The sequence below is a fragment of the Lathyrus oleraceus genome, chromosome 1 (assembly GCF_024323335.1).
Source record: "Lathyrus oleraceus cultivar Zhongwan6 chromosome 1, CAAS_Psat_ZW6_1.0, whole genome shotgun sequence".
NCBI lineage: Eukaryota > Viridiplantae > Streptophyta > Magnoliopsida > Fabales > Fabaceae > Lathyrus > Lathyrus oleraceus.
Window position 1 is genome coordinate 424,571,352 of NC_066579.1, and position 22,474 is coordinate 424,593,825.

A 22,474-nucleotide genomic window follows, 5' to 3' on the forward strand; every position below is an offset into this window, starting at 1 on the left:
GAAGGTGTTAGCACCCCTTACGTCCGTTGTACTCAACGGGAACCTTTTAGTTCTAATGTGCGTTTTGAGTGTAAATTTATATTTGTTTGTTATCTTTAGGCTATAAAATTATTAAAAATAGAAATAGATGAGAACCTCAGAAAGGGAAAGGGGAAGTTTTTTTTATTAGTGTGCTCGCGAAGATACAACAATCTCCTGCCTACGCATCCTTAAATAAGGAAATTAGAGCATTCGTAGTTCGGGGAACTACGGTTAGTTAGTGTTTTTTAATGAACAACTGTTTAGGTCGTATCCTAAAGGCTAAACGTTGGCTTGTCTACTCTCGGCGGAGGCTTGAGCATTAATTTGTTGTGCACATTAGAAATGATTAAATAATGTTCTTTTTGAAAAGAGTTTTGATCACACGAGGGTGACAAGTTGGATTAATATGTTGGATATTTGGTTTGACTGGTTTCGATCGCACAAGGGCGAGGATAGATAAATTTGATGTGTTGAGATATTTTTGGTTGGATGACGATTACTCGGATAGTCGAGTAAGACAACTCGTATCCTAATAGCCGAGAAAGGGAATAGAAGACTCTAGACCACCCTCTTTTTCATCCTTAATTATAAAAAGGATTTAATGATTATTAAGGTGTTTTGAATGGATGACGAATATTCGGATAGCCGAGTAAGACAACTCGTATCCTAATAATCGGGAAAAGGAATAGAAGACTCTAGACCACTTTCTTTTACATCTGGCTGATTATGAAAATAATTTTATGTATGGTTGGTGTATTTTAGATAAACGTCAAGTACTTGAATGACTGAGTAAGACAACTCGTATCCAAGTATTTGAGGAGAGGAATCGAAGGCTCAAGACCATCTCCCTTTTCGTACAGTTTATTCTGAAAATGATTTGATTAAGTTATTAATTTGTGGAAGAATGACAATTGTTCGACTAACCGAGTAAGAGAACTCGTATTCAAACAATTGAGGAGAGAAGTTGAAGGCTCAAAGTCATCTCCCTTTTCATTGCATTATTATGAAAATAATTTGATTTAATCTCGGTTTAAGGTTTGAAAAGAATGACGATTGTCTAACTGACCGAGTAAGAAAACTCGTATTCGAACAATCGAGGAAAGGAGTTGAAAACTCAAAACCATCCCCATTTTCATTTCCAAATGAAATGATATTTAATCGTAATTAGATATTTTAATTAATTTTGAATAAAAATACTCGATGTTGGATCGAGGTCTTAAATTTGTATTTGTGGATATATTGTATTATTTAGGGAATCAATCATCTACTCGATTAATTAATAACCGAATAGGTCTTATTGTAAGAAAGCCCAAGAGTACGCTATGTGAGATTGATGGCGATACTTTTACAAGTAATCGACTTACAAAGGTATTTTAAAAAATGGACTCGACTTTGAATCGAGAAATATATGATTTATTTTTGAAATTGGTTCGAATGATTTTAGATCGGTGAAATCAACATAATCTTCTCACAGTTATAACATGTCATCCATATGTACTCAAGACTCGGTATAAATAGATAAATACAAAATAATCATGCACATACACTCCACAAAAATAAACAACTATCTAAATTATAAGTGATATTAATAATAATAAATTAATTAATTAAATGTTTAGTAGATTATTTGATTAAATAATAAGTAATTGAAAAATGATGATATAACCAAATAATTTCATATTTACCATTAAGTATTAATAATAATAATAATAATAATAATAATGTAATTGCATATTTACCATTAAGTATTAATAATAATAATTACAATATATAATTATATAATTTTGAAAGAAAGTAAATAAAATAAAATATTGTTTTTTGTTTGATAGCCATAAAATTCTAATGTATATATTTTATATGTATATAAATAAAAGAAAATTAGTGAACAAATAAAAAAAAAAGGGCTAAGCAAAGGAAGGCCCAAATCTGGGCGTTACTGAACAAAACGGGGGTTTAAATAGAAAAATGGTCTTTGGGCCCATGCAGCAATTCCAAACACCATATAAAAACAGAAATTGAGAGAGAGAGAGCCTCATTTGCTCCTCTCATTCTCTCTCTTCACTTCTGAAATAAAGTTGCTCTGCAACTTCTTTTTCTTCTCTGTTACTCTCCTCACGGCCAAACCTGCCGGAGAAGACGGTGGCGGCCGACCAACCGCGGCGTCGCCGCCCTCTTCTCCGGCGACTCTTCACTCCAAACCCAAACTTTAAAACACGAATCCCACTTGTTTTTGGCCGGAGATTTCAAATCCGGCCTCAGTTTTTTTAAAATCCGCTTCAATCAACCGGATCGGCGGTAAGAAAATAAGAAAAAAAAACTAAACCTAAATTCGTGATTCAACCTTCAATAGTCACGGTTTGAAGCAATAATATAAGGGTTTTAATTGTTTTGCAGTAACGAACAAGAAGCATATGAATTTAAAGCAAGGAAAGGAAAGAAGAATGACTACTTGCCCTGAGTTGCGTCCGGCGACGTGAGCTTTCCGTCGCTTGTAGATATAAGTTCTTCTCCTCTTTTTAAATCTTTTTCGCCTTCTTCTATTCTTCCTTCTTCTTTTGGGTTTTGAATCCCGTTGTTGTTGGCTGTCTTGGTCTCTTTGAATGCTTATGAGTTAAAATAATTATAATTATTTTTTGATCTCTTCCTGGATTCTCGAAAACATCTCTGTTTTGTTGTTTAGGGTTTGAGGTTAATTCTAAAAAAACGTGTGTTGTGTTGTTTTGGATTTTTCCAGACTGTTCTTTGTTTTGGTTTGAGGTTAACAGAGAAAAATAATTTGATTGTTTTCTCTTTGATTTTTCAAAACATTTTTTTTACTGTTAATTTGTTGTTGTTATATATGTGATGAATGTTGAGGTTCTGAGATAACTTGTTAAGTTATCCTTTTTTCCAGATTTTGTGGGATAATTACCTTATGGATTTAAGGTTGTTGATGTGGATATTGCAAAGTGTTCTTGAGTGTTCTCCTTGGTTTCCTGTGTAACCAATTAATCTGCTTACTTTATCATTTATTTTTCAGTTTTTTAAGTGCTTATTTGATAAACTGTTTTTAAATTATGAATTGGTTTTGCAGGTTTGCAAAAAGTGAATGGACATTGATTGAAAATTGGTTTGCTTTTGGATTTGGGGCCCTGTAATTAGGGATTGAAATTGGGCGCTTGGGAATTTCAAGAAGCTTTTGGAAAAGTCTTTTGAAGAGTTGCTTCAAACTGCTGTATTTTACAGCTTATCTCCAACTTTTCAACTTCCTAGCTATAACAGAACTTTTGGGCATGTTATATATTTTAATTTTTTTTTAAAAAAAATTATTGTGATAATTTTGTAAATACTTTGGATTATTATATAAACTTGGATTAATTGGAACTTTGGATTATTTGGAATATTATTTGGAATATTGTTTGGAATATTATTTGAAATATTATTTGTGCAATTAGTCTCTTTTTTTTAATTTTAAATTTCGTCTTAACAATTTAATTGTATTAATCAAAAGAAAACTTTAAACTATATCTCAAACTAAAAATGGGTTGGATAAAAAAAAATGTAATTTAATGGATTTTCAACTTGGTTAACTTTAACACATTAATATTAACCAAAATAAAATGTGCCAAAAGGTCTAGAATAAAACATGCCACAAAAATGTTGCAATTTCAAACTTTGATCCTAAAAACCAATCCAATACTCATATATGTGGTATCTTGATATAAACCAAACATAATACTTAGAAAAGATGCAAGTTTAGTTTAAGGTTTTTTTTCATGAACGTTTTAGAGATTTGGTATTTGTTTGAAATGTGCAAATGAGTTTAATGACAAGTGATCATAAAAATAATCATGTCTCTTAATACTTACTGATAATCAAATGGACTTTTGGACCAATGACGTAAAAAGATTCAAACCACACTTTGCAACATTAATCATGGACATGTCTATGTGAATGGACCTTTTGAAAAAAAGAAATCTCATGGGTAAACCAAAATGGGCCTTGTTAACCAAAAATGCATATACCATCCCATGCTTTAGTAAAAACAAATGCAGCAAATATTTTCTTAAGGATCTTAACAGATGAAAGTATCATTAAAGACTTGATGTTACCAAGGATCGAACAAAATTGGGGTATGACACACTCTACCTAATGCCTTGGTATACAACTTACTAAATTATACTAGAGGTATTTTAGCCATATTCAACCAGTGTAAGTGGAGTTAGGCGTAGTTACAATATATTAATTCAAATGCCAATACTAGCAGTATCATTTTCATATTCAACATGTGGAAGTAGATTAATTGCTCTAGTTGAGACTCATAGGCTTAGGGTCAGGAATCCTTACTCGTCTAAAATCATATCATCAGCACACCCATAAATATAAGCATTATGAACAAAGACAATTAAATAACAATATAACTTCAATTATCCATATAACATCAAATTAAGCATGTGAAGCAACAAGTTTCAAATTAGTTTGTCAAACAAAACATAATATATAGGAGTTCAGCTACTGATAGTAATACAAAGAAATACTAAGAAATATGATGAAGATAACATGTGAAACCCTTGAAGAGTTTGGCCTCCATGGCTTCCACTGCTCCAAAAATCATCCTTCCAGTACTTGTTGTCGTCACTTCCAATCAAAATTGTAGAACCCTAAAAAAGATGACAAAAATCCTCTTTTAAAGTTGTAAGAACACATCAAAAGTGTAAGAAAAGCCCATAACAAAGGCCCATCGGACCCATGATGAAAAGTATTACGCTCACGATGGCTTCTATCATGCCCTCGATAAGGTGAGATTCAATGTCATCGTGCCTACATTGGAGCGCGATAAATCAAGTGGCTTTTTGTCCTTTTGTGCATTTTTTCACACATTTTTTACTAAGTCCATATTTTCTCCACACTTGGTCATTCTAAGCACTTCTTAGGCACCTTTTTCTTTGTATTGGCTCCATGTTTGATTGAAATTGCTCAAAACTATTGTCGAAAACATGTAATAACTGAGTATCATTATAATCCCAAACTTAATTTGTTGCTTGTCCTCAAGTAACTTGTCTGCAATTGCAATTTCAATAGAAAACATCATGCTAACTATAACCAATGAACATCACCTTTTAAGTTTTTATTACCTGATCACCACTAATACTTCTAGATTTACTCAAGAAAATTCAGAAAAATATATCCAATACAATAATACTCAATATGTCTCTCACGTCACTATGATTTCACTCGTAATGACAGGGTAATCTCTCAATCATCATACAATAATATTTTATATTGAATTTGAAAAGTTTATAGAAAAGTAAATCAAAGTTGTTTAAACACATATTTTTAAAGGTTTTTTCGGGTTGTAACAATGCTTATGTTAAGGTAAAATAATTTGGGAAAATAGGCTTAAACCTTGGGAGTTAGATACTTAGTTTTTCTTATTTTATCAAAATTCTCTTCATACAACTCTTTGCTTTGTTCTATTGGTACTATAGGTGATTTCTTTCATTCTTTTTTCTTCTTCTTCTCTTTTTTTAAGAAGTTATTTAACTTCCTTATTTTCTTTTTCACAATTTTTTAAATATTTTTTTTAACAGTTTCTCTAGTACCCCAACCCCAAACTTAAACTTTATTAATTTCCAAAAGCAACCCCGAGCTTATTCTTTTGCATGCAACAAGAAAACTATTTTTTTTACCTAACTCTTAAGAGAAGGTGGGGAAATTTAATCTTTAAAATCATGGGCTAATTAATTTGACTATGTCACCGAAAGAAAGGGCTTAGGCTATAAGTGATTTGCAAAGGATATAAACATTAAAACCGAGTTGGCTTAAAAAGGCTCAGAGTTTATAACAAAAAATTATCTCATTGTGTATTTATTAAACCAATAAACTAAATTAGAAAAATTGTACATTTTATAAAACACAATTGTAATGATACACTCAATAGAAGGAAAAGTAAACAATGGAATAATTTTGCTCAAACCTTACTAATTGAGGTATTTGGAGATTGAGTACAAATTGATTGATTGTCTTTTTCTTCCTTATCTTTCAATCCACTAAGGAACTTCCATGATGATCATCTTTTTTCTGATGATTTTTGTTGTTCATCTATTCATTAGTACAATAACACAATATTAATCTAAAATAAACAAACAGTAGAAAACTCATTCATTAATCAAAGCAAAGAATAATAATGGGGAAAATATTGATTTGTAGCTTGTACTTTTTGTTGGTTCATGAAAATAAAAACGGGAAATTGTTGAAAACAAACAAATATGATGAATAGTGTTTCCAAGTCACATGTTATCGAAGTGGAAATAATCATGTATATTATTCATGGTGTTGTTGAAGTCTTGATGAGCAGCAGTAGCATAAAACTCTGATCTAATGGATTTCTAAGTTCCACAGATTAATTTGTTGAGTTATTTTTACCAATTTCTTTTGCTAAAGCATCTCCACCACTTTCTCATATCCCTCCAAATTTTCACAATCAAACGCTATTTCCTCACTATATGATATTTTATCAACTTTTTATATTTTTCTGCATTTGCCTCAAAAAGAAATCTATAATTTAGTTAAGCTAATGTGTCTTGTACAGATTGTGCAGTTGATGTTGATGCTCTTGATGCTCGGTTTCTTTTTGGTACCATAATAACTATAACAACACTAAAATATGCAAGAGACTAAAGGATGGAAGTAGAATTAAAAGAAAAAACATAGGATAGAAAAGAGAAAGGAATAATTGGTGTGTGTGAAAGTGATGTTTGAACTAAATATATAGGCACGATAACACATGTATCACACCCGAGATAAATAGAATTGCAATCGCAATGTGAGTGGACTTTTCCGAAAGGTCTGATCTAATTGACACCTAGCACACACGTTCCCAACGATTATATCATGACTCTATTCTAATGCATCGTGACTGCGATGAGATCCCATCGCGACCACGTTAGGGTGCAATAATTCTAGGAAATTTCTTATCTTCTTTTCCATTCTTTTCATTTATTTATATTTTCTCCTTATTTTTTCTTTCCTTGTTCCACTGCTTTTATAAATATCACACCTAATAACATGTTACACAAGGCGAAACATTATTAATTAAAACAACATGAAATTTAAATTGCAATGAAAATAAGAACTTACGGATGGGTTGTTTGTTTATTAGGGCGACATAAGCACTTCTTTAAGGTCCTAAGCTTGATCGGTTGATTCTTTATTAGGGCGACATATATAACACGAAAAATACATAATCCCTATTCTTCCTTTTGTTTGGTAGAAATTCCATTACTTTGAGGTATTGATGATTATTCTTCCATGTTTTCTTCAACTTGATAGTAGCAAAAAAAGGCATACATTTCATCCAGTACTTTATCAGTTTATGTTCTTTCATATGCCTTATTGCTACAATACTCTTTAGGAGAATGTTTTTGTTAAAGACTTTCTTGTTGGACATCGAAATAAACTATTGAAATTGGAGCTTCATCCAAAATTAGAAAATCCTCATATTGCATTCTTGTTCTTTTCTCACATTTATTTTTTACCCCAAACTCTTCTATTCTTAATTCGGTTTTTTCAATAGATGTTGTGCATTCTTATTCTTTTTTTCTTTTTCAAGTCCTCCTTCATCAACTACTTCCCATTCATGTTCTATTTCTCTCACACCTTCACCATCCTTATAATTATCCAACATATTCCCATAAAAACCTCCACTCCATTGGTCGCCCCTTGTTTAGTTAACTGGTTAATGTGATTTTCCATACTATTCAGGGATATTTCAATATTTTTGTTGGATGCTTCAATATTTTTGTTCATTGCTTCAAAGTTGTTTCCAATAGATTTCGTGAATTTGTTCAAAGTCTCTTCTAGAGGAGATGACGTCTTTGATGGTGGATAGTTAGGAATTGTTTTTGATTAAAATTTTGAAATTAAGTGTTACTCCATTTAAGATTTGAATGATCACCCACCATGAATTATTGTTATTTAAGTAAGGATATGACTTTTGGTAATTTATAGCATAATGTGTTTCTCCAATGTATCTGGCTTGTACACAATAGAGATTTGCATGACCTCCGCCACAATAATCACACCAGAATACTCTGACTTGACTAGCATTTGCATGAGCTAGAATTGAGGCATCCAACTGTTTTGTCAAAATTTGGAGTTTTGCTAATAGATCAAAATAAACATTACGTTCTATCGTACATGTTTTCCTTTACCTCACATGCAAATTCAAAAGAAAATTGTCTTAGTAGTACTACACTAGATAAAAACTAAATAAGACAAGAAAAATAGAGATAAAAAAACCCTAAAGAAACAAATTTCGCACAAAAACTGCCTTGTTGGAATTTGCGATCCCCGACAACAATGCCAAAAACTTGATGACTTCTCGTCAAATATACCGATAGTGTTGAAGTAAATACTAAAAGATATCATCTTCACATGGATTTCTATTTAACAAACCTACAATTGTGCAAATAATGAAAGTAACTATGAAATGTTTTGAGTTTTAATGTGAAATTAAACTTGTTCTAAAATTAATGCGAGAAAGCGACTAGGTTTTGTGTGAATCCCTTCTTTATCCTCTGTTGATGTTTAATGAATTATATGGATGGTAATGTCGTTATACTTTCATTGCGAACTAACGAAACTATTGTACCCAATTCCTCGGTGTACAACTCGCTAACTTCTACTAAAGGTATCATATCCCAATTCAACCAACGTAAGTGAAGTTAGGCGTTGTCACAGTATGTTAAATCAAAATTCACACTTCAATAAGTATGTTGTCTAGTCCAACCGCCTTATTATTGCTCATTCTTTTCAACGATTTCTTTACCTCCTATTTTTGAATTCGATAATAATAATCATAATTCTGATATGCTTCTCTAATGTCGAGTCTGCTAGAGTCTAGTGAGATATCATATCCTTCATTAAATATGTTGTAGAAATACGTCTTCCACATATCCTTTATATCTTTTTACTGAACAAGACTTTGTCTTCTTCATTTGTAACACACTTCACTTGATCCAAATCTCTAGTCTTTCTCTTCTCTTCTCTCAGCAAGCATATATATAGATTTTTCTCTCTAATTGATTTCTAGAGATTGGTATAATTCGTCAAAAGTTTGGGTTCTTGCTTCACTTGCTGCCTTCTTGGTCTCATTTTTAACTTTCTTGTACTTTTCCCATGTTTCGACATTTTACACCTAGACCAAACTTTAAAGCAATCCATTTTTATTCTAATTTTACTTTGGGAACTTTCATTCCACCGCCGTGATTCTTTACTTCTGAGTCTAAAACCTCTTGATTCACCCAACGTCTCTTTAACCACATTTATAATCTCTTGGGCCATCTTATTCCACATATCATTTGAACTTCCTTATGGTTGTCCAAACCCTCCCTCAAATATCTTATGTTATAAAATTCCTTGTTTTCACCTTTAAAATGTCACAATTTGATTCGTGGCGCTACCATATGACTTCTTCACTTTGCTCCCCCCTTAATTCTTACATCCATAACCCAAACTCTATGTTGGGTAGTCAAATTCTATTTCAGAATAACTTTATAGTCAAAGCAAATTTTTGTATTGGACTTCCTGATAAGGAAAAGGTCTATATGAGAACATGCCACTCCACTTTTATATTTGAAAGATGTTCATCTCTTGGGCCATCTTATTCCACATATCATTTGAACTTCCTTATGGTTGTCCAAACCCTCCCTCAAATATCTTATGTTATAAAATTCCTTGTTTTCACCTTTAAAATGCCACAATTTGATTCGTGGCGCTACCATATGACTTCTTCACTTTGCTCCCCCCTTAATTCTTACATCCATAACCCAATCTCTATGTTGGGTAGTCAAATTCTATTTCAGAATAACTTTATAGTCCAAGCAAGTTTTTGTATTGGACTTCCTGATAAGGAAAAGGTCTATATGAGAACATGCCACTCCACTTTTATATTTGAAAGATGTTCATCTCTTTTCCTAAACCAAGTATTCTCTATGGTAAGATTCAAAGCCCAACGAAAATCCAAGATGAATTTACCTTCCACATTCACCCCCTACGCCAAACCCCTAAATATATTCTCTTAAAACCTCTTGCTAAGCTACCAACACGTGCATTAAGATCCCCTCATAGGAAAATCTTCTCACCTTGAGGTATGTTCTGAAGTAAACCTTCTAAGTTCTCCCAAATTTTTATCTTAAGGTGTTTTGCTAACCCAGTATGAGGTGCGTAAGTACTAATAACATTAAAGGTGTTTTGTTCCACTATAAATTTCAAGGTTATGATTCAGTCTCCTACTATTTTCACATCCATAATATCATTCTTCCACTCATTGTCCACAATAATCCCCACCCTATTTTTTACCTAACTTTTTGTGTGTACCAAAGCTTAAATCTAGAGTTATCTAAATCTTTCGCTTTTTCACATGTCCACTTAATTTCTTGTAGGCACATAAAATTGATCTTCCTCCTAACCATAGCGTACACTATTTCCATAAATTTTCCAGTAAGTGTGCATATATTCCATGATCTAAAACAAATCGTTCTCTCATTAACTAACTTCTTTACTCACACATGTTCACGAAAATATAGAAATCCTTGCTTATTTTTCACTACATCGGGGCGACGATGTAGCAACACTTGCTCTTTTGACACTATAGTTAAGCCATATTACATGTTGATTACGGGTAACGACCTATCATTCACATTATTTCATAGTTGATCCATGTCATAGAAATTCGAAAAAAAATCTGTTGACTATCGAATGCCTAACACAACCCTTTCATTTTATCCGAGCTTGAGACCAACTATGTGAATAAAAACTAACATAGGCATGATTAAAAAAATATAAACTAAAAAAAAGATGTTTCATTGCGGATGGAGGACCCCTTAAGGGAACTGGCACCATTAACCATATTGCATGGAGGTAGTGTTTTTTTGAATTAAAAAAAATGTCAAAAGATATTATATTTAGGGGTCTTCGTGGGCCAATTTGATTCGGTTTTGAGAGAATCTGATATCCAAACCGATAAAAAAATATGGATTGGTTTGGATTGAATTTTCATGTTTTTTGATAAAATCCAAACCGAAGCAAACCGAGAAATAAATGGTTGGTTCGGGTTGTATTGATCAGATAGATTAAAAACAAATGTGTAAAGATATTTTTAAAAAAATATCTAATTTACATCAACTAATTTTCCATAATAATATATAATTCTTAATTTTTTTCGTAACTTCCTATATTATCAATGTCTCAAATAACATATCATTTTTTTTCTTCTTAAAGTTGAATATTGTAGACTAATTTTTATGATAACGACCATATAAATTATATGAATTAAAATTGTTGATTCGGGTAGACGGGTTCACGGTTAGAGTTTGAGAAGTTCATTGTCCAAACCAATTAACATATGATTTCATTGGGTTGTTTCAGTTTGAAAAAATGTTCGACGCAAACACCATAATTTAGTTTAGATTTCGATTTGATTCGGATTTGCTCAAACCAATGAACGCCCATAAATATATTGAGAATATTATTTTAGAAGATGATAATATTATCTTTTTATTTTTACAATCCACTAGATCGATTAATTCAGTTTCAAGGTCAGTTATGATATCAAGTGGTTCCAACCCCTCTCGATGTGAAGTTAAGAGAAGTCATTTCGTATTTGGATAAAAAAATTCAAAATAAATACTCCATTCGTCCCATAAAAATGTCTTATTTTTATTTTTTTTTCTATCTCAAATTAATTTTCCTTTTATAATAACAATATATTATTTAATATTATTTTTCATTATCATATTCTGATTTATTAACTTTATTTACCAAACAAAAATGTTTTCCTAGTCAAAGAAATGACAACGTTAACGGTGTAGTGACAGGAAAGCGAACCTAACCTACTTCATGCCACGTGGCCCTAACTCTCGTCTATCTCTTCCATCTCCATTTCCCAATTTCCCGTCCAAGTTCATTTCCTCCAAAAACTTTTCTCTTCGAAACATACACAAATCTTAATTACCATGTTCCGATTTGATCACACTATAAAGTGCTTTTGCACTCACGCTTCCTCACCATACATCAAAATCGAAATCAATGGCATCATCAGTTACGCCAATCGAGAAATCAGAGGAAGAATGGAGAGCCATTCTTTCCCCCGAGCAGTTTCGCATCCTCCGCCAGAAAGGAACTGAGTAATAATTTCTCAATTTCTTCTTTTTGTATCATAATATTGTAACTGTCAATTTCAATTTAAGAGTTGAAATTTTTATGATTGTGCAGATTGAAGGGTACTGGAGAGTATAACAAGTTTTATGAAGAAGGGATTTACAATTGTGCTGGCTGTGGAACTCCGCTTTACAAGTCTACTACCAAATTTGATTCTGGTTGTGGTTGGCCTGCTTTCTTCGAGGGTTTTCCTGGAGCAATCAATCGCTTCGTAAGTGTTCAAAATTGATACTGATACTTGTAATTGACGAGTTAATGTCGACGTCGTGTTTCTGGTGTAATGTTTTGGAATAAAAATGTGTATAGTTGAAGGTTTGGAATTGAATTGTTATAATGGAAGTTAATTTGTCATTTTCAGCCTGATCCAGATGGGAGGAGGACTGAGATAACATGTGCAGCATGTGGGGGGCATTTGGGTCATGTATTCAAAGGAGAAGGGTTCAAGGTTCCAACGGATGAACGCCATTGTGTTAATAGTGTTTCTGTCAAATTCATTCCTGGAAATGCTGCTTCTGCCATATGAAATGAAGCATTAGTTTTAAAAATTGTAGTAGGTGTTAAAAGAGAAATAATGTCTTGCTTGTAGTATTTCTTGGTGGTTATGAGCTTGAACCACTTAGCACAGTTTGGCACAGTTTGGACTGAAATTAATAAAATTCTTTTTTTTTACTCTTTTATCATGGCTTTCTGTTTGATACGGAAGGAATTACTTGATTTTGTAGGATTGATGGGTCTGTGAAACAGTAGAGTGGTGACATTTACATGGTTTCCCCCTTCTTTTCTGCCTGGATCTGCATTGCATAGCTATGAGCGCGGACCCGGGGTACATATTTAAAAAAAAAAAAAAAATAAGGGGATGTTAGTATAATTTTTTAAATACAATTATAAGAATAACAAAAGGAGTTATATTATTTAAATAACAATAAAATATTCAAATTATAAAACAATTTGTTTAAAAAAAAAGTTAATATTTGCACAATAATATAAATAAATCACACTTCAAAAATATCAATAAATCATAAAATCATTGCTAAAAATCAACATTTTCCGTGTCAATATCAGTAAAAAGAGTGACTTCTAGAAAGATTAACAACTTCAAGAATATCAACTACATCAAATAGATTACATTCATCTCCACCAATATCCCATATTCTTAATATCTCTTGAGAGAATACGGAGATTTGTATGAACAAAAACTAAACCCTCGACTCTCTTTAGATTAATTCTATTCTTTTTCAATGTGATTAAATTCATTTGTGCTTCAATTTCTCTCTGCAGAAGATGAAGAATTTGGTTGTAAAAGAATTTTTTTTTTATAAATAAAATAATTAATCTAATTAAAGAAAATTGGGTACGTGGTATTGGTTGGTGTACCAATTAAAAAAATATATATTTGGTACGACTTCGGTGCATAGGTACCCCAATATGTACCCGATACTGATACTTTATTTAAAATGGAATACTTGTGTTTCACATACCTATGTATGACCTATAAGTAATCAAAATGACATAAACCTCGTTATGACATGCATCTTACCACGTCTAAAAATACTAGACGCGGAAAGAACACATAAAATTAAAAACTTTTATTAAATAAATTAAAATTAACATTAAAATAATTATAAAAATATTAGGTGTGATGGATCGGATCGGGCGACCTATGACTTGTAAGGTCATGTCCGCCCGATCGTCAAGTTGCTATTTATAACTCTTATTGAGCCGATTGAGTCATGGATTGTTCTTTTCTAGAATCCAATTAAGGTTAAGAAAATGTTAACATGTCTCGGAGGCACTGGTTAAGAGTTTAACAATGCATGTTTTGTTTGAAAATAATTGTGTTCAAGTACATTGAAAATGAAAACAAATGACTTTTTTAAAGAATAAAATGTATGTTTTTCTTAAAAGACTTGTATTCAATGTAATATTTTATTTATTTAAAATATTTAAAGAGTGCTTCTGAAACACTTGTTAGCATGACCCTTAAAGTCATTGTCTATATTTCCTTAAGCACGAGATTTGAGAAGGACAAAATGATTTAAGTTTGATAGATGATGTTCTCTTTCAATTGCAACTTAAAGGGTTGGTCTCTCAAGCATTACTTTGGGCAAGTGTCACTTTCAAGTGCAAATTAATGCTTAAATAAGACGAGTTCTCTTTCAAGTGCAAATTAGAGGACTTGTCTCTCAATTGTTACTCTGGAAAAGTACCTCAAGTGTCACTTGTGTGAGAAGCATGTGTTTAATCTAGTCGGAAGATGTCCCACCACCTACAAGCAGATGCAATCCGACTTGACAATGATGTCTACTTGGCCTTCTAAAAAAAGGAATAACAACCATTATTTTTACTCTTCATACACATTTTTCATCATTTTTGAGCAACTTTTTTCCGTTTCTCTCCAAGTTCAGTTCTCCAACTCACCACCATTATCTAACCATATTTAGGTATTTAACTTCTTTTTACTTTATATTTTCTTTTTCTTTTCTAGGATGACGATAATTAGGGAGTTGGATGAGAATCATTAAGTAATAGAACCGTATACTCATGGGAAAATTGTGGAAATGTGGAGATAAAGTGGATAATGCAAGGCAGTTGGACAAATCAGTCCATTATAAACTCGTAGAGCTATAAATATTTGGCAGTTACCATATCAATTTTAATTGTAGTAGTGATAATGATACATTTTTAACCTATTCATTCTAAGGACAAGCTAAATTATTGATGGCGACCAGCTCCCTGAAACATTTAAGAGTTGAAGACTTCAAAACTCTTTACACAACCAAGGAATATGTTGCCGCTTTTTGTAAAAGCATAAACTTATCTACCTCAGGTGACGAGGAAGCCGTCATATTGAAACCCTACTTTTGAAGAGGAACTGATTAACATGATTGCTCCTTATCATGGTTGCTCCTGTGAATTCAAAATACATGTTTTTTTACACACATTTTCCTATCATTTACGACTTAAAGGGTGTTGATTCCTTTCCCAGTCTTCAAGTCGGAGATTAAAACCATCATTGTCATCCCTTCTTAGATTATCACATAGTGAACAAGCCATCATAAGGGCATTCAAAATTATTTATAGTAATTCCATAAAAATGATAACACTTTATTATCTTTTTATGTGGAAAAATTAGCCAGATACATTGGATTAATATTTTAAAAGACTATTTTCCATAGAAAGTCTAGATTTTAAAAGATAATGGATGTCTTTGATTTGAAAAAGGGTTAGTACATATCATGCTATAAATTATACTATCATTTAGCTTAGAAGTGAATGTTAGAATCCGTATCATACTATCATTTAACTTAGAAGTGAAAATTAAAGATTATATCATACTACAAATTACATGATTTAAATATCTAAGTCCATAATATAAATAAGAAAAAGATATATAAACCATAGCATTCAATCTATGTGATTGAAATGAGAGAGCTTCAGATATTTTATGTATCAATCTATGTGATTGAAATGAGAGAGCTTCAGATATTTTATGTGATATAAAAGTATCACTAAATCATAAAGGGGCACAACTATAAGTCTAGACAGATAATATTGCATGAGACAAAAATGTTCAACGATACAAAAACAATATAAAAATAAACTAAATATAACAAAAATGATATCATGTTGAATATATAGTAAGATTAGATGAAATAAAATTAAAAATGACAGAGATATCAATGTCAATTTTTTTTATGCTAATACAATATTATAACTTTTTGCCATGAAAATAAAAAATAAAAAATGTATAAAATTCCTATGAATAAAAAGAACAAATACATAATCTGTTAAAACCTCAAACAATCACGAAAAGTAAGAACCTCAATACCACACATTCTTGAGTAATAAGTTTAGAATGCATGAAACATACATTAATTATCTTTCTAATTTTTTTTCTCTTGACAAACGGTAGAATTCTTGCATTCCCATATAACAATAAGAGATAATCAAGTATACTTTTTTACTCCCACTTTATTTTAACACATTTATTTTTATTTTTACTTAACCATCTTAAAATATTTTCAGAAAACTAAATTACTTAACAAATATATTGATCGAAATACATCTATGGGTCCAAATGTCTTAATTCAACATACAAATATCCATATTGTTAGATTGACTTGAGTTTAAATTTAGGACCTCATTTGAGTGTGTAAATTTCTAATAGTTACCACTTGTCTTAATTGACAAAAAAAAAGAAAAGAAACATGATTTATTGTAAAGAAGTTCTAAGGAATAATACTACTATGATTATATATACCTTGAAACAAACATAGCGTGACACTGCAACTATTGGCTTTTCTTCAAAACTCTCACTTATTTTTTTGTACTAAAAAATTACACTATTTAGCCACATGGTAAACACTAAAAAGTTACATTATTTAGCCACTATTTAGCTTGTGTGTTTCATAAAATCATGGGATATAACTAGGCCATTGCTTGTAAGTGCTCTATTCACACCTGTTTAGGGGAAATTTCATACCTAACAACAGCATAAGACATATTTTGATTGCATCATAGACACATTTGCAAACAATGCCCCTAATCAGTGAGTCCAATCAAACCATTACCTGATTTATTATAAAGAGTTCAAACTTTTCGGCAAGATGACTTCTGGGGTAAAAATTCGTCAAGATAATGCTATTTTATTAAGTCTCAATATTACTTTTACTGCTATTACTAACTCAAATCACCCTTCTGCTAGCACACATAAGAAGAGACAGATTTCACCTGTTGAAAGTATATTAAACTAGATCAAGTGAGGCCAAGTTGCTGAGTGCTTGACAAATTATTCAAACAACACATTATCATCAAACCGCACGAATTGTGTAATTGAGATTATTATAGTAAAGGCAAGGCAAACAAGATAACTACTCCAACCTTAAAACTAATCATCGGCATTTCCTTGACAAATTATTCAAACAACACATTATCATCAAACCGCACGAATTGTGCAATTGAGATTATTATAGTAAAGGCAAGGCAAACAAGATAAGTACTCCAACCTTAAAACTAATCATCGGCATTTCCTATTGGAAGCACTGTTTATTTACAGCTCTCTGCACAAGCTCCCCATTCCCCCAAGTCCAATCCCAATAACTTTCAATTGAATTATAGCCCAAAATATTCATGCTAATGGGTAAAAATGGAAAGTGTATGCGTACAAAAATGTGATACCATGAACAATAGCTGGGAAGCAAAGTAGAGGACCTCGTAACTAAATAACCAAATACTTCATCGCTTATAAATTCTCACTTCTGCTTTATTTTTCTTTCTGTTTTCAGAGCATTCCCTCAAAGCTTGTATTTCTGTCAAAAGATAAACATCCCATAAAATCACAATGGTTTCTTTTAATGTAAAACTAATAATGACTAGTTTAAACACAAGCATGGCATTACAAAGTTCTAAATTGCAGTTGTGGCCGTAATATAACAGTTTTAGAAGTCTCCACAATGAAACCGCAACTACAATTGTGGCATCGGCTACATTTTAGAGTGTAATATAAAGGAATTCAGAAATCTATAAAAGAAATTAATTTAAAAAATGTTTTGGTTCAATGAGCATACACAAAGATAGTATTTTTTTTCCATCTCACACTACTAATTTCTAACTAATAAACCATCAATTTAGTCTCAAACTATCACGCTCACTTTAATTTAGAACTAAACTAACAGATTTTCATATAATAGGACTAAAATGACGAATTTTCATATAAACTAGGGATTAAATTGAGTTTAACGACACTTTCTCATAAAATCAACTAAAAATTTAGGAATAGAAAACTCATACTCACAGTCTCAGACATAGAGATAAAGATAGATAATAGAAACAAAACCTTTCTGGCATTCTTTCCAATTCCGGTTAGATCGAACAACGCAATCCTGTGAATTAATTGGGGAAAAAATCAGCCAATCATCGATGAATAATTTTTTTAGGGGTTTAGGGTTTTGGGAAGATGAATGAGAGAATGAGATTAACCTGCATCAAGAGATAGAGAGAAGAACATTCGTCGAGCTGCTTGACGTTCTCATCATCGTCGTCTAGATCGGTCGTGTGAAGTGGTTGCGGTGGCGCTAATGGTTTCACTTCGCTCGTGCTCAAAGGTTGTTGCTCCATCTTAACTTGGATCCGAAAAGTGTTCCAACGGCCCTTTCAATTAATTGGAAATTTGGTGAAAGTTTTTAAATCAATATTTTAAAAATCGAAATAGACTAGAATGGTCTATCAATTTAGGGTGTGTTTGTTTGATGGATTAAAATTATAATCTCGGGAATATCATTCTTAGAAATATTATTGCCAGGAACTTTATTTCCATCAATGTGTTTGGCAAAATCAATAAAATTCATAGGAATATTTTTAAGTTTTATTTAATTAAATTTTAAAAATTAAAAAAATAAAAATAAATATGTTAAAATAACATAAGAGTGGGAAGTTATGGTTGGTTATTTTAATTCCCATGGGAATATAAGATTCTCATCCTTTGACTTGGGAATAAAAATGGAGAAATTTATGAACAAAACATATTCCTAGGAATAAAAAGTACTCAGGCATAAACTATCAAAACTTGAAACAAACAAGGGAATATGTGAATTCCAATGTCATATTCCCGGGAATAACATTTGTATCCACGAAACAAACACCCTCTTAGGGAATTAATTCTCCTAATTAAAAAAAGATAGCAGATTGAATTGAGATTTTGTGTTCACATATCCATTCAATCCGTTTCACCTTAACTTCGTTAAAAAATAGACGGAACGAACTTAAGATGGAATCTAAGTATTAAATACTCAAAATATTTATTTTAATTGATTAAAGATTAATATTTGAACTATAATTTTGAAATATTTGTTGATGATTCTATTTTATACATGAGTTTAATTGAAATACACTGAGAGTGTAAAAGGATTTTACACCGCCAGTTAATTATAGACGTCGGATATTAAAAGAAGCTTGACTTTTATTTTAAAAATGTATAAAGTAATACAAACGGATGATGGTGATGAATCGACGGTGTAAAATTTTTTACTCTGACAGTGTAAAATTTTATACATTTATTCGTGATCATATACAATGTTTTTTAAGTAAAATTTGATAAAAAAATCATTTTAAAAAATATAATTAAAATATAAAAATAAATATATTAGTCTATTAAAAAAATGAAAAATAAATAAATAGGCGGACAAGCCCGCCAACACGCCACCTTAACGGGATCGGGTAGATTTTTAAGCACAATTTTATTTAACGGGCTTGTCCGTCCCGTCCCATCCCTTTTTTTATGGGTTTAAGGCGGGACGGGTACTACTCATAGAGATTAAGAAAATTCTATAAAAAAACAATTTTTTTTTTAATTTTGGAAGTGCATCTGCATTTACTTTATACAAAAAAAGTGTTCTAAAGAAACACATTCATATTTTTTTTTAAATAGTTCAAAGGTGTATTTTTTTTTTGAATTAGTGGAAAATTTTGATTAATTCAAAAGCAATCATAACAAAAGCGAACACTTGGATCCAGCTCAAAATATCAACTGAGACAAATCACCCCAAAACAGAAGTTACAACATTAGTCTCGCAAAGTAATGATGTAACTTTCTATTTGTCCACCCCATATATATGTTATCACATCTATAATTTTTCTTCAATTTTCTGTGTATTATGTACATCACTTCCAAAACACGTGTCATTCCTAAATTTCCAAACTTCATAAATACTCTCTGTTGCCGCTAGTTTTAAAACTTCCATTATGTGTGTGTATCTGCCATTGATGTTAAAACGGCACGACACAGTAGTCACTATAAGCATCACCCACTCCATAAATTTCATAGGAAATCCTATTTCAGTAAGGACTTTTTCCATAGCCTTCCAATTGATTATGTCATAGGCCTTTTGGATATTCATTTGGACCATGCACCTTGGAGTTCCAATATAATCCAATTCACTTTTGACCTTTGCCTTAGAACTTTCTCCTCAAATTCTTGCCTCGCGACCAACTCATCACTAGACATGCGTGCCATACTAATTTTAGAAGCATTCATCCTGTCTCCCTCAAGCTCCAATTGTGCCCGCTGCAAATCCGTCATCGCCTGTTCAATTTTCATGCGCATATCAGCCAGAGGTTTTGGTATAGTCCTTATGACAGGTTGCAACCGCTTTAGCTTTTTCCATATCACAGCCATCGACCTTCCAAAGATAGGTTCACTCCAACTGTTGCTCACTCTAGTATCAAAATCTCCCATGTGTACAATGCTGTTAGTAAATCTGAAGTGGTTCTTTCTTTTGCTCTCATCATTCATGTTTGGCTTTAGGCACAAAGGTGCATGGTCTGAAACACTAGGTTGCATAATAGTGAGGGTGTAATCCAGGTGTTTTTGCAGCCAGTCCACATTCCCAATTACTCTGTCTATCCTAGAATAGATGGCACCTTCACTTTGGTTGTTTGACCATGTAAAGTGTTGGCCTTTACTTTCATTTCGTGTAGACCTGATACATCCATTAATTTGCGCAATCTTTGAATTCTACCTCAGTCATATTTCTACCTCCTACCCTATCATTGTATTTCAACACATTATTGAAGTCACCAATCAAGAACCACAATCCTTTTTGGTGCATGTGAATTGTGTCAGAAGAAACGATTTTGTTTGTAAACTTCTGTGTTTTATTAGAGTGCAATTTTGGACTTTTATACATACAGAAAACTTTAGCTATTCTACTAATTAAGATAAATAGTAAATACTCTTAATTTTCCCACTGTCTCTTGACCTTCCAATTCTCTCTATTAACTTATTATTAAAAACCCATTAATTCTAACATTAAGTTTATTCAACAAAACTCCTCTGTAAACTTAAATGTTTCTTCTATTCATCATCCCTATCAATTTCTTGCCTCTGTCGAAGATTTCTTTTGATAGTGGTTTTGTGAAAATGTTTGCTGCTTGGTCCTTACTTGCTACATGCTTCAATTCGACACTTCCTTCCTTCACGTGTTCTCGAATAAAGTGAAAACGAACGTCAATGTGTTTGCTCCTTTCATGGTTTACTGGATTCTTTGCTAACTCAATTGCTGACCTGTTGTCAACTTGTATTATTGTAGCATCTTTCTGTTCTATCTCCATTTTACTCATCAATCTTCTGAGCCATATTGCATGACAAACACACCAGGATGCTGCTACATATTCTGCTTCACATGTCGAAAGTGTTACTATTGGCTGCTTTTTAGAAAGCCAAGTGAATGCAGTATTTCCCATGAAAAACACATATCCAGAAGTGCTTTTTCGATCGTCTATGTCTCCGCACCAATCACTGTCGGAGTAACCAACCAACTTGTATTTCTCTGAATTCGAGTAAAACATCCCAAGTGACACTGTTCCTTGGATGTACCTCAGAATTCGCTTCAATGCCTTCCAATGTGTGTAAACTGGCTCCTCCATGAATCGACTTACAATGCCTACACTTAATGAGATATCTGGTCTTGTACATGTGAGATAGCGAAGACTTCCTACCAAACTTCGATATTTGCCTGCTTCGACACGTTCTCCTCCATCAAATTTCGACAATTTTGTTCCTGGTTCCATTGGCGTCGAAGCCGGATTACAGCTTTCCATCTTATATTTTTTCAAGATTTCTTTTGCATATTTTTCTTGTGAGATGAAGATTCCTGTTTCTTCTTGTCGAACTTCCAGACCAAGAAAGAATCTCATCAGGCCTAAATCTGTCATCTCGAATTCATGTGTCATTGTGCTTTTGAATTCTTCTATCATCTGATCATTACTGCCCAGAAAAATAAGATCATCAACATAGAGAGCAACAAGTAATACATTCCTTCCATTTTTCTTCACATAGAGGGCATGTTCGTACGGACATTGCTCGAACCCATTCTCCTTGAAATATGTGTCGATACGTGTGTTCCATGCCCGCGGTGCTTGCTTCAGCCCATATAGCGCTTTCTTCAATTTCAGTACCTTCTTCTCTTCTCCAGCTTTCATGTACCCGAGTGGTTGTTCGACATAGACTTCTTCTTCTAGTACACCATTCAGAAAAGCTGTTTTGACATCCATTTGAAATATTGGCCATTTGAATTGAGCAGCTTGAGATATGAGTAATCGAATTGTCTCCATTCTTGCAACAGGTGCAAATACTTCGTCATAATCAACTCCTGCTTTCTGTTTGTATCCCTTCGCAACAAGTCTCGCTTTGTATCGTTCTATTTCTCCTTGAGCGTTCATCTTTTTCTTGAATACCCACTTTACACCAATGGGT

General features: G+C 32.3%; 2 protein-coding genes and 1 long non-coding RNA gene across 3 annotated transcripts; 2 read left to right on the forward strand and 1 right to left on the reverse strand.

The window, feature by feature from the left end:
• The first annotated feature begins 2,019 nt into the window (after positions 1–2,019).
• On the forward strand, positions 2,020–3,406 carry LOC127078904 (uncharacterized). The gene is made up of 3 exons (XR_007787884.1): positions 2,020–2,316; positions 2,416–2,494; positions 3,095–3,406. It is a non-coding gene; the product is annotated as an uncharacterized LOC127078904 (long non-coding RNA).
• Positions 3,407–11,953: 8,547 nt separating this feature from the next.
• On the forward strand, positions 11,954–12,899 carry LOC127078910 (peptide methionine sulfoxide reductase B5). Its single transcript, XM_051019325.1, has 3 exons — positions 11,954–12,188; positions 12,277–12,433; positions 12,581–12,899. The coding sequence occupies exons 1-3, from the start codon at positions 12,091–12,093 to the stop codon at positions 12,743–12,745; spliced, it is 420 nt and encodes a 139-aa protein (XP_050875282.1). The 5' UTR covers positions 11,954–12,090; the 3' UTR covers positions 12,746–12,899.
• Positions 12,900–17,104: 4,205 nt separating this feature from the next.
• On the reverse strand, positions 17,105–18,397 carry LOC127078918 (uncharacterized). The gene is made up of 3 exons (XM_051019332.1): positions 18,202–18,397; positions 18,059–18,104; positions 17,105–17,531 (listed from the first exon to the last, which is right to left on the reverse strand). Exons 1-3 carry the CDS (start codon positions 18,337–18,339, stop codon positions 17,458–17,460), a joined length of 258 nt encoding a protein of 85 aa, XP_050875289.1. The 5' UTR covers positions 18,340–18,397; the 3' UTR covers positions 17,105–17,457.
• Positions 18,398–22,474: the final 4,077 nt, after the last annotated feature.

Bases quoted from the DNA above. Each gene is read 5' to 3' on its own strand.
- LOC127078910 (XM_051019325.1), top strand. From the start codon at position 12,091: ATGGCATCATCAGTTACGCCAATCGAGAAATCAGAGGAAGAATGGAGA. The intron at 12,189-12,276 runs GTAATAATTTCT...ATGATTGTGCAG, and splicing joins CTCCGCCAGAAAGGAACTGA to ATTGAAGGGTACTGGAGAGT. The intron at 12,434-12,580 runs GTAAGTGTTCAA...TGTCATTTTCAG, and splicing joins CTGGAGCAATCAATCGCTTC to CCTGATCCAGATGGGAGGAG.
- LOC127078918 (XM_051019332.1), bottom strand. From the start codon at position 18,339: ATGGAGCAACAACCTTTGAGCACGAGCGAAGTGAAACCATTAGCGCCA. The intron at 18,105-18,201 runs GTTAATCTCATT...ATTAATTCACAG, and splicing joins CTCTCTATCTCTTGATGCAG to GATTGCGTTGTTCGATCTAA. The intron at 17,532-18,058 runs GTTTTGTTTCTA...ATCTTTTGACAG, and splicing joins TTGGAAAGAATGCCAGAAAG to AAATACAAGCTTTGAGGGAA.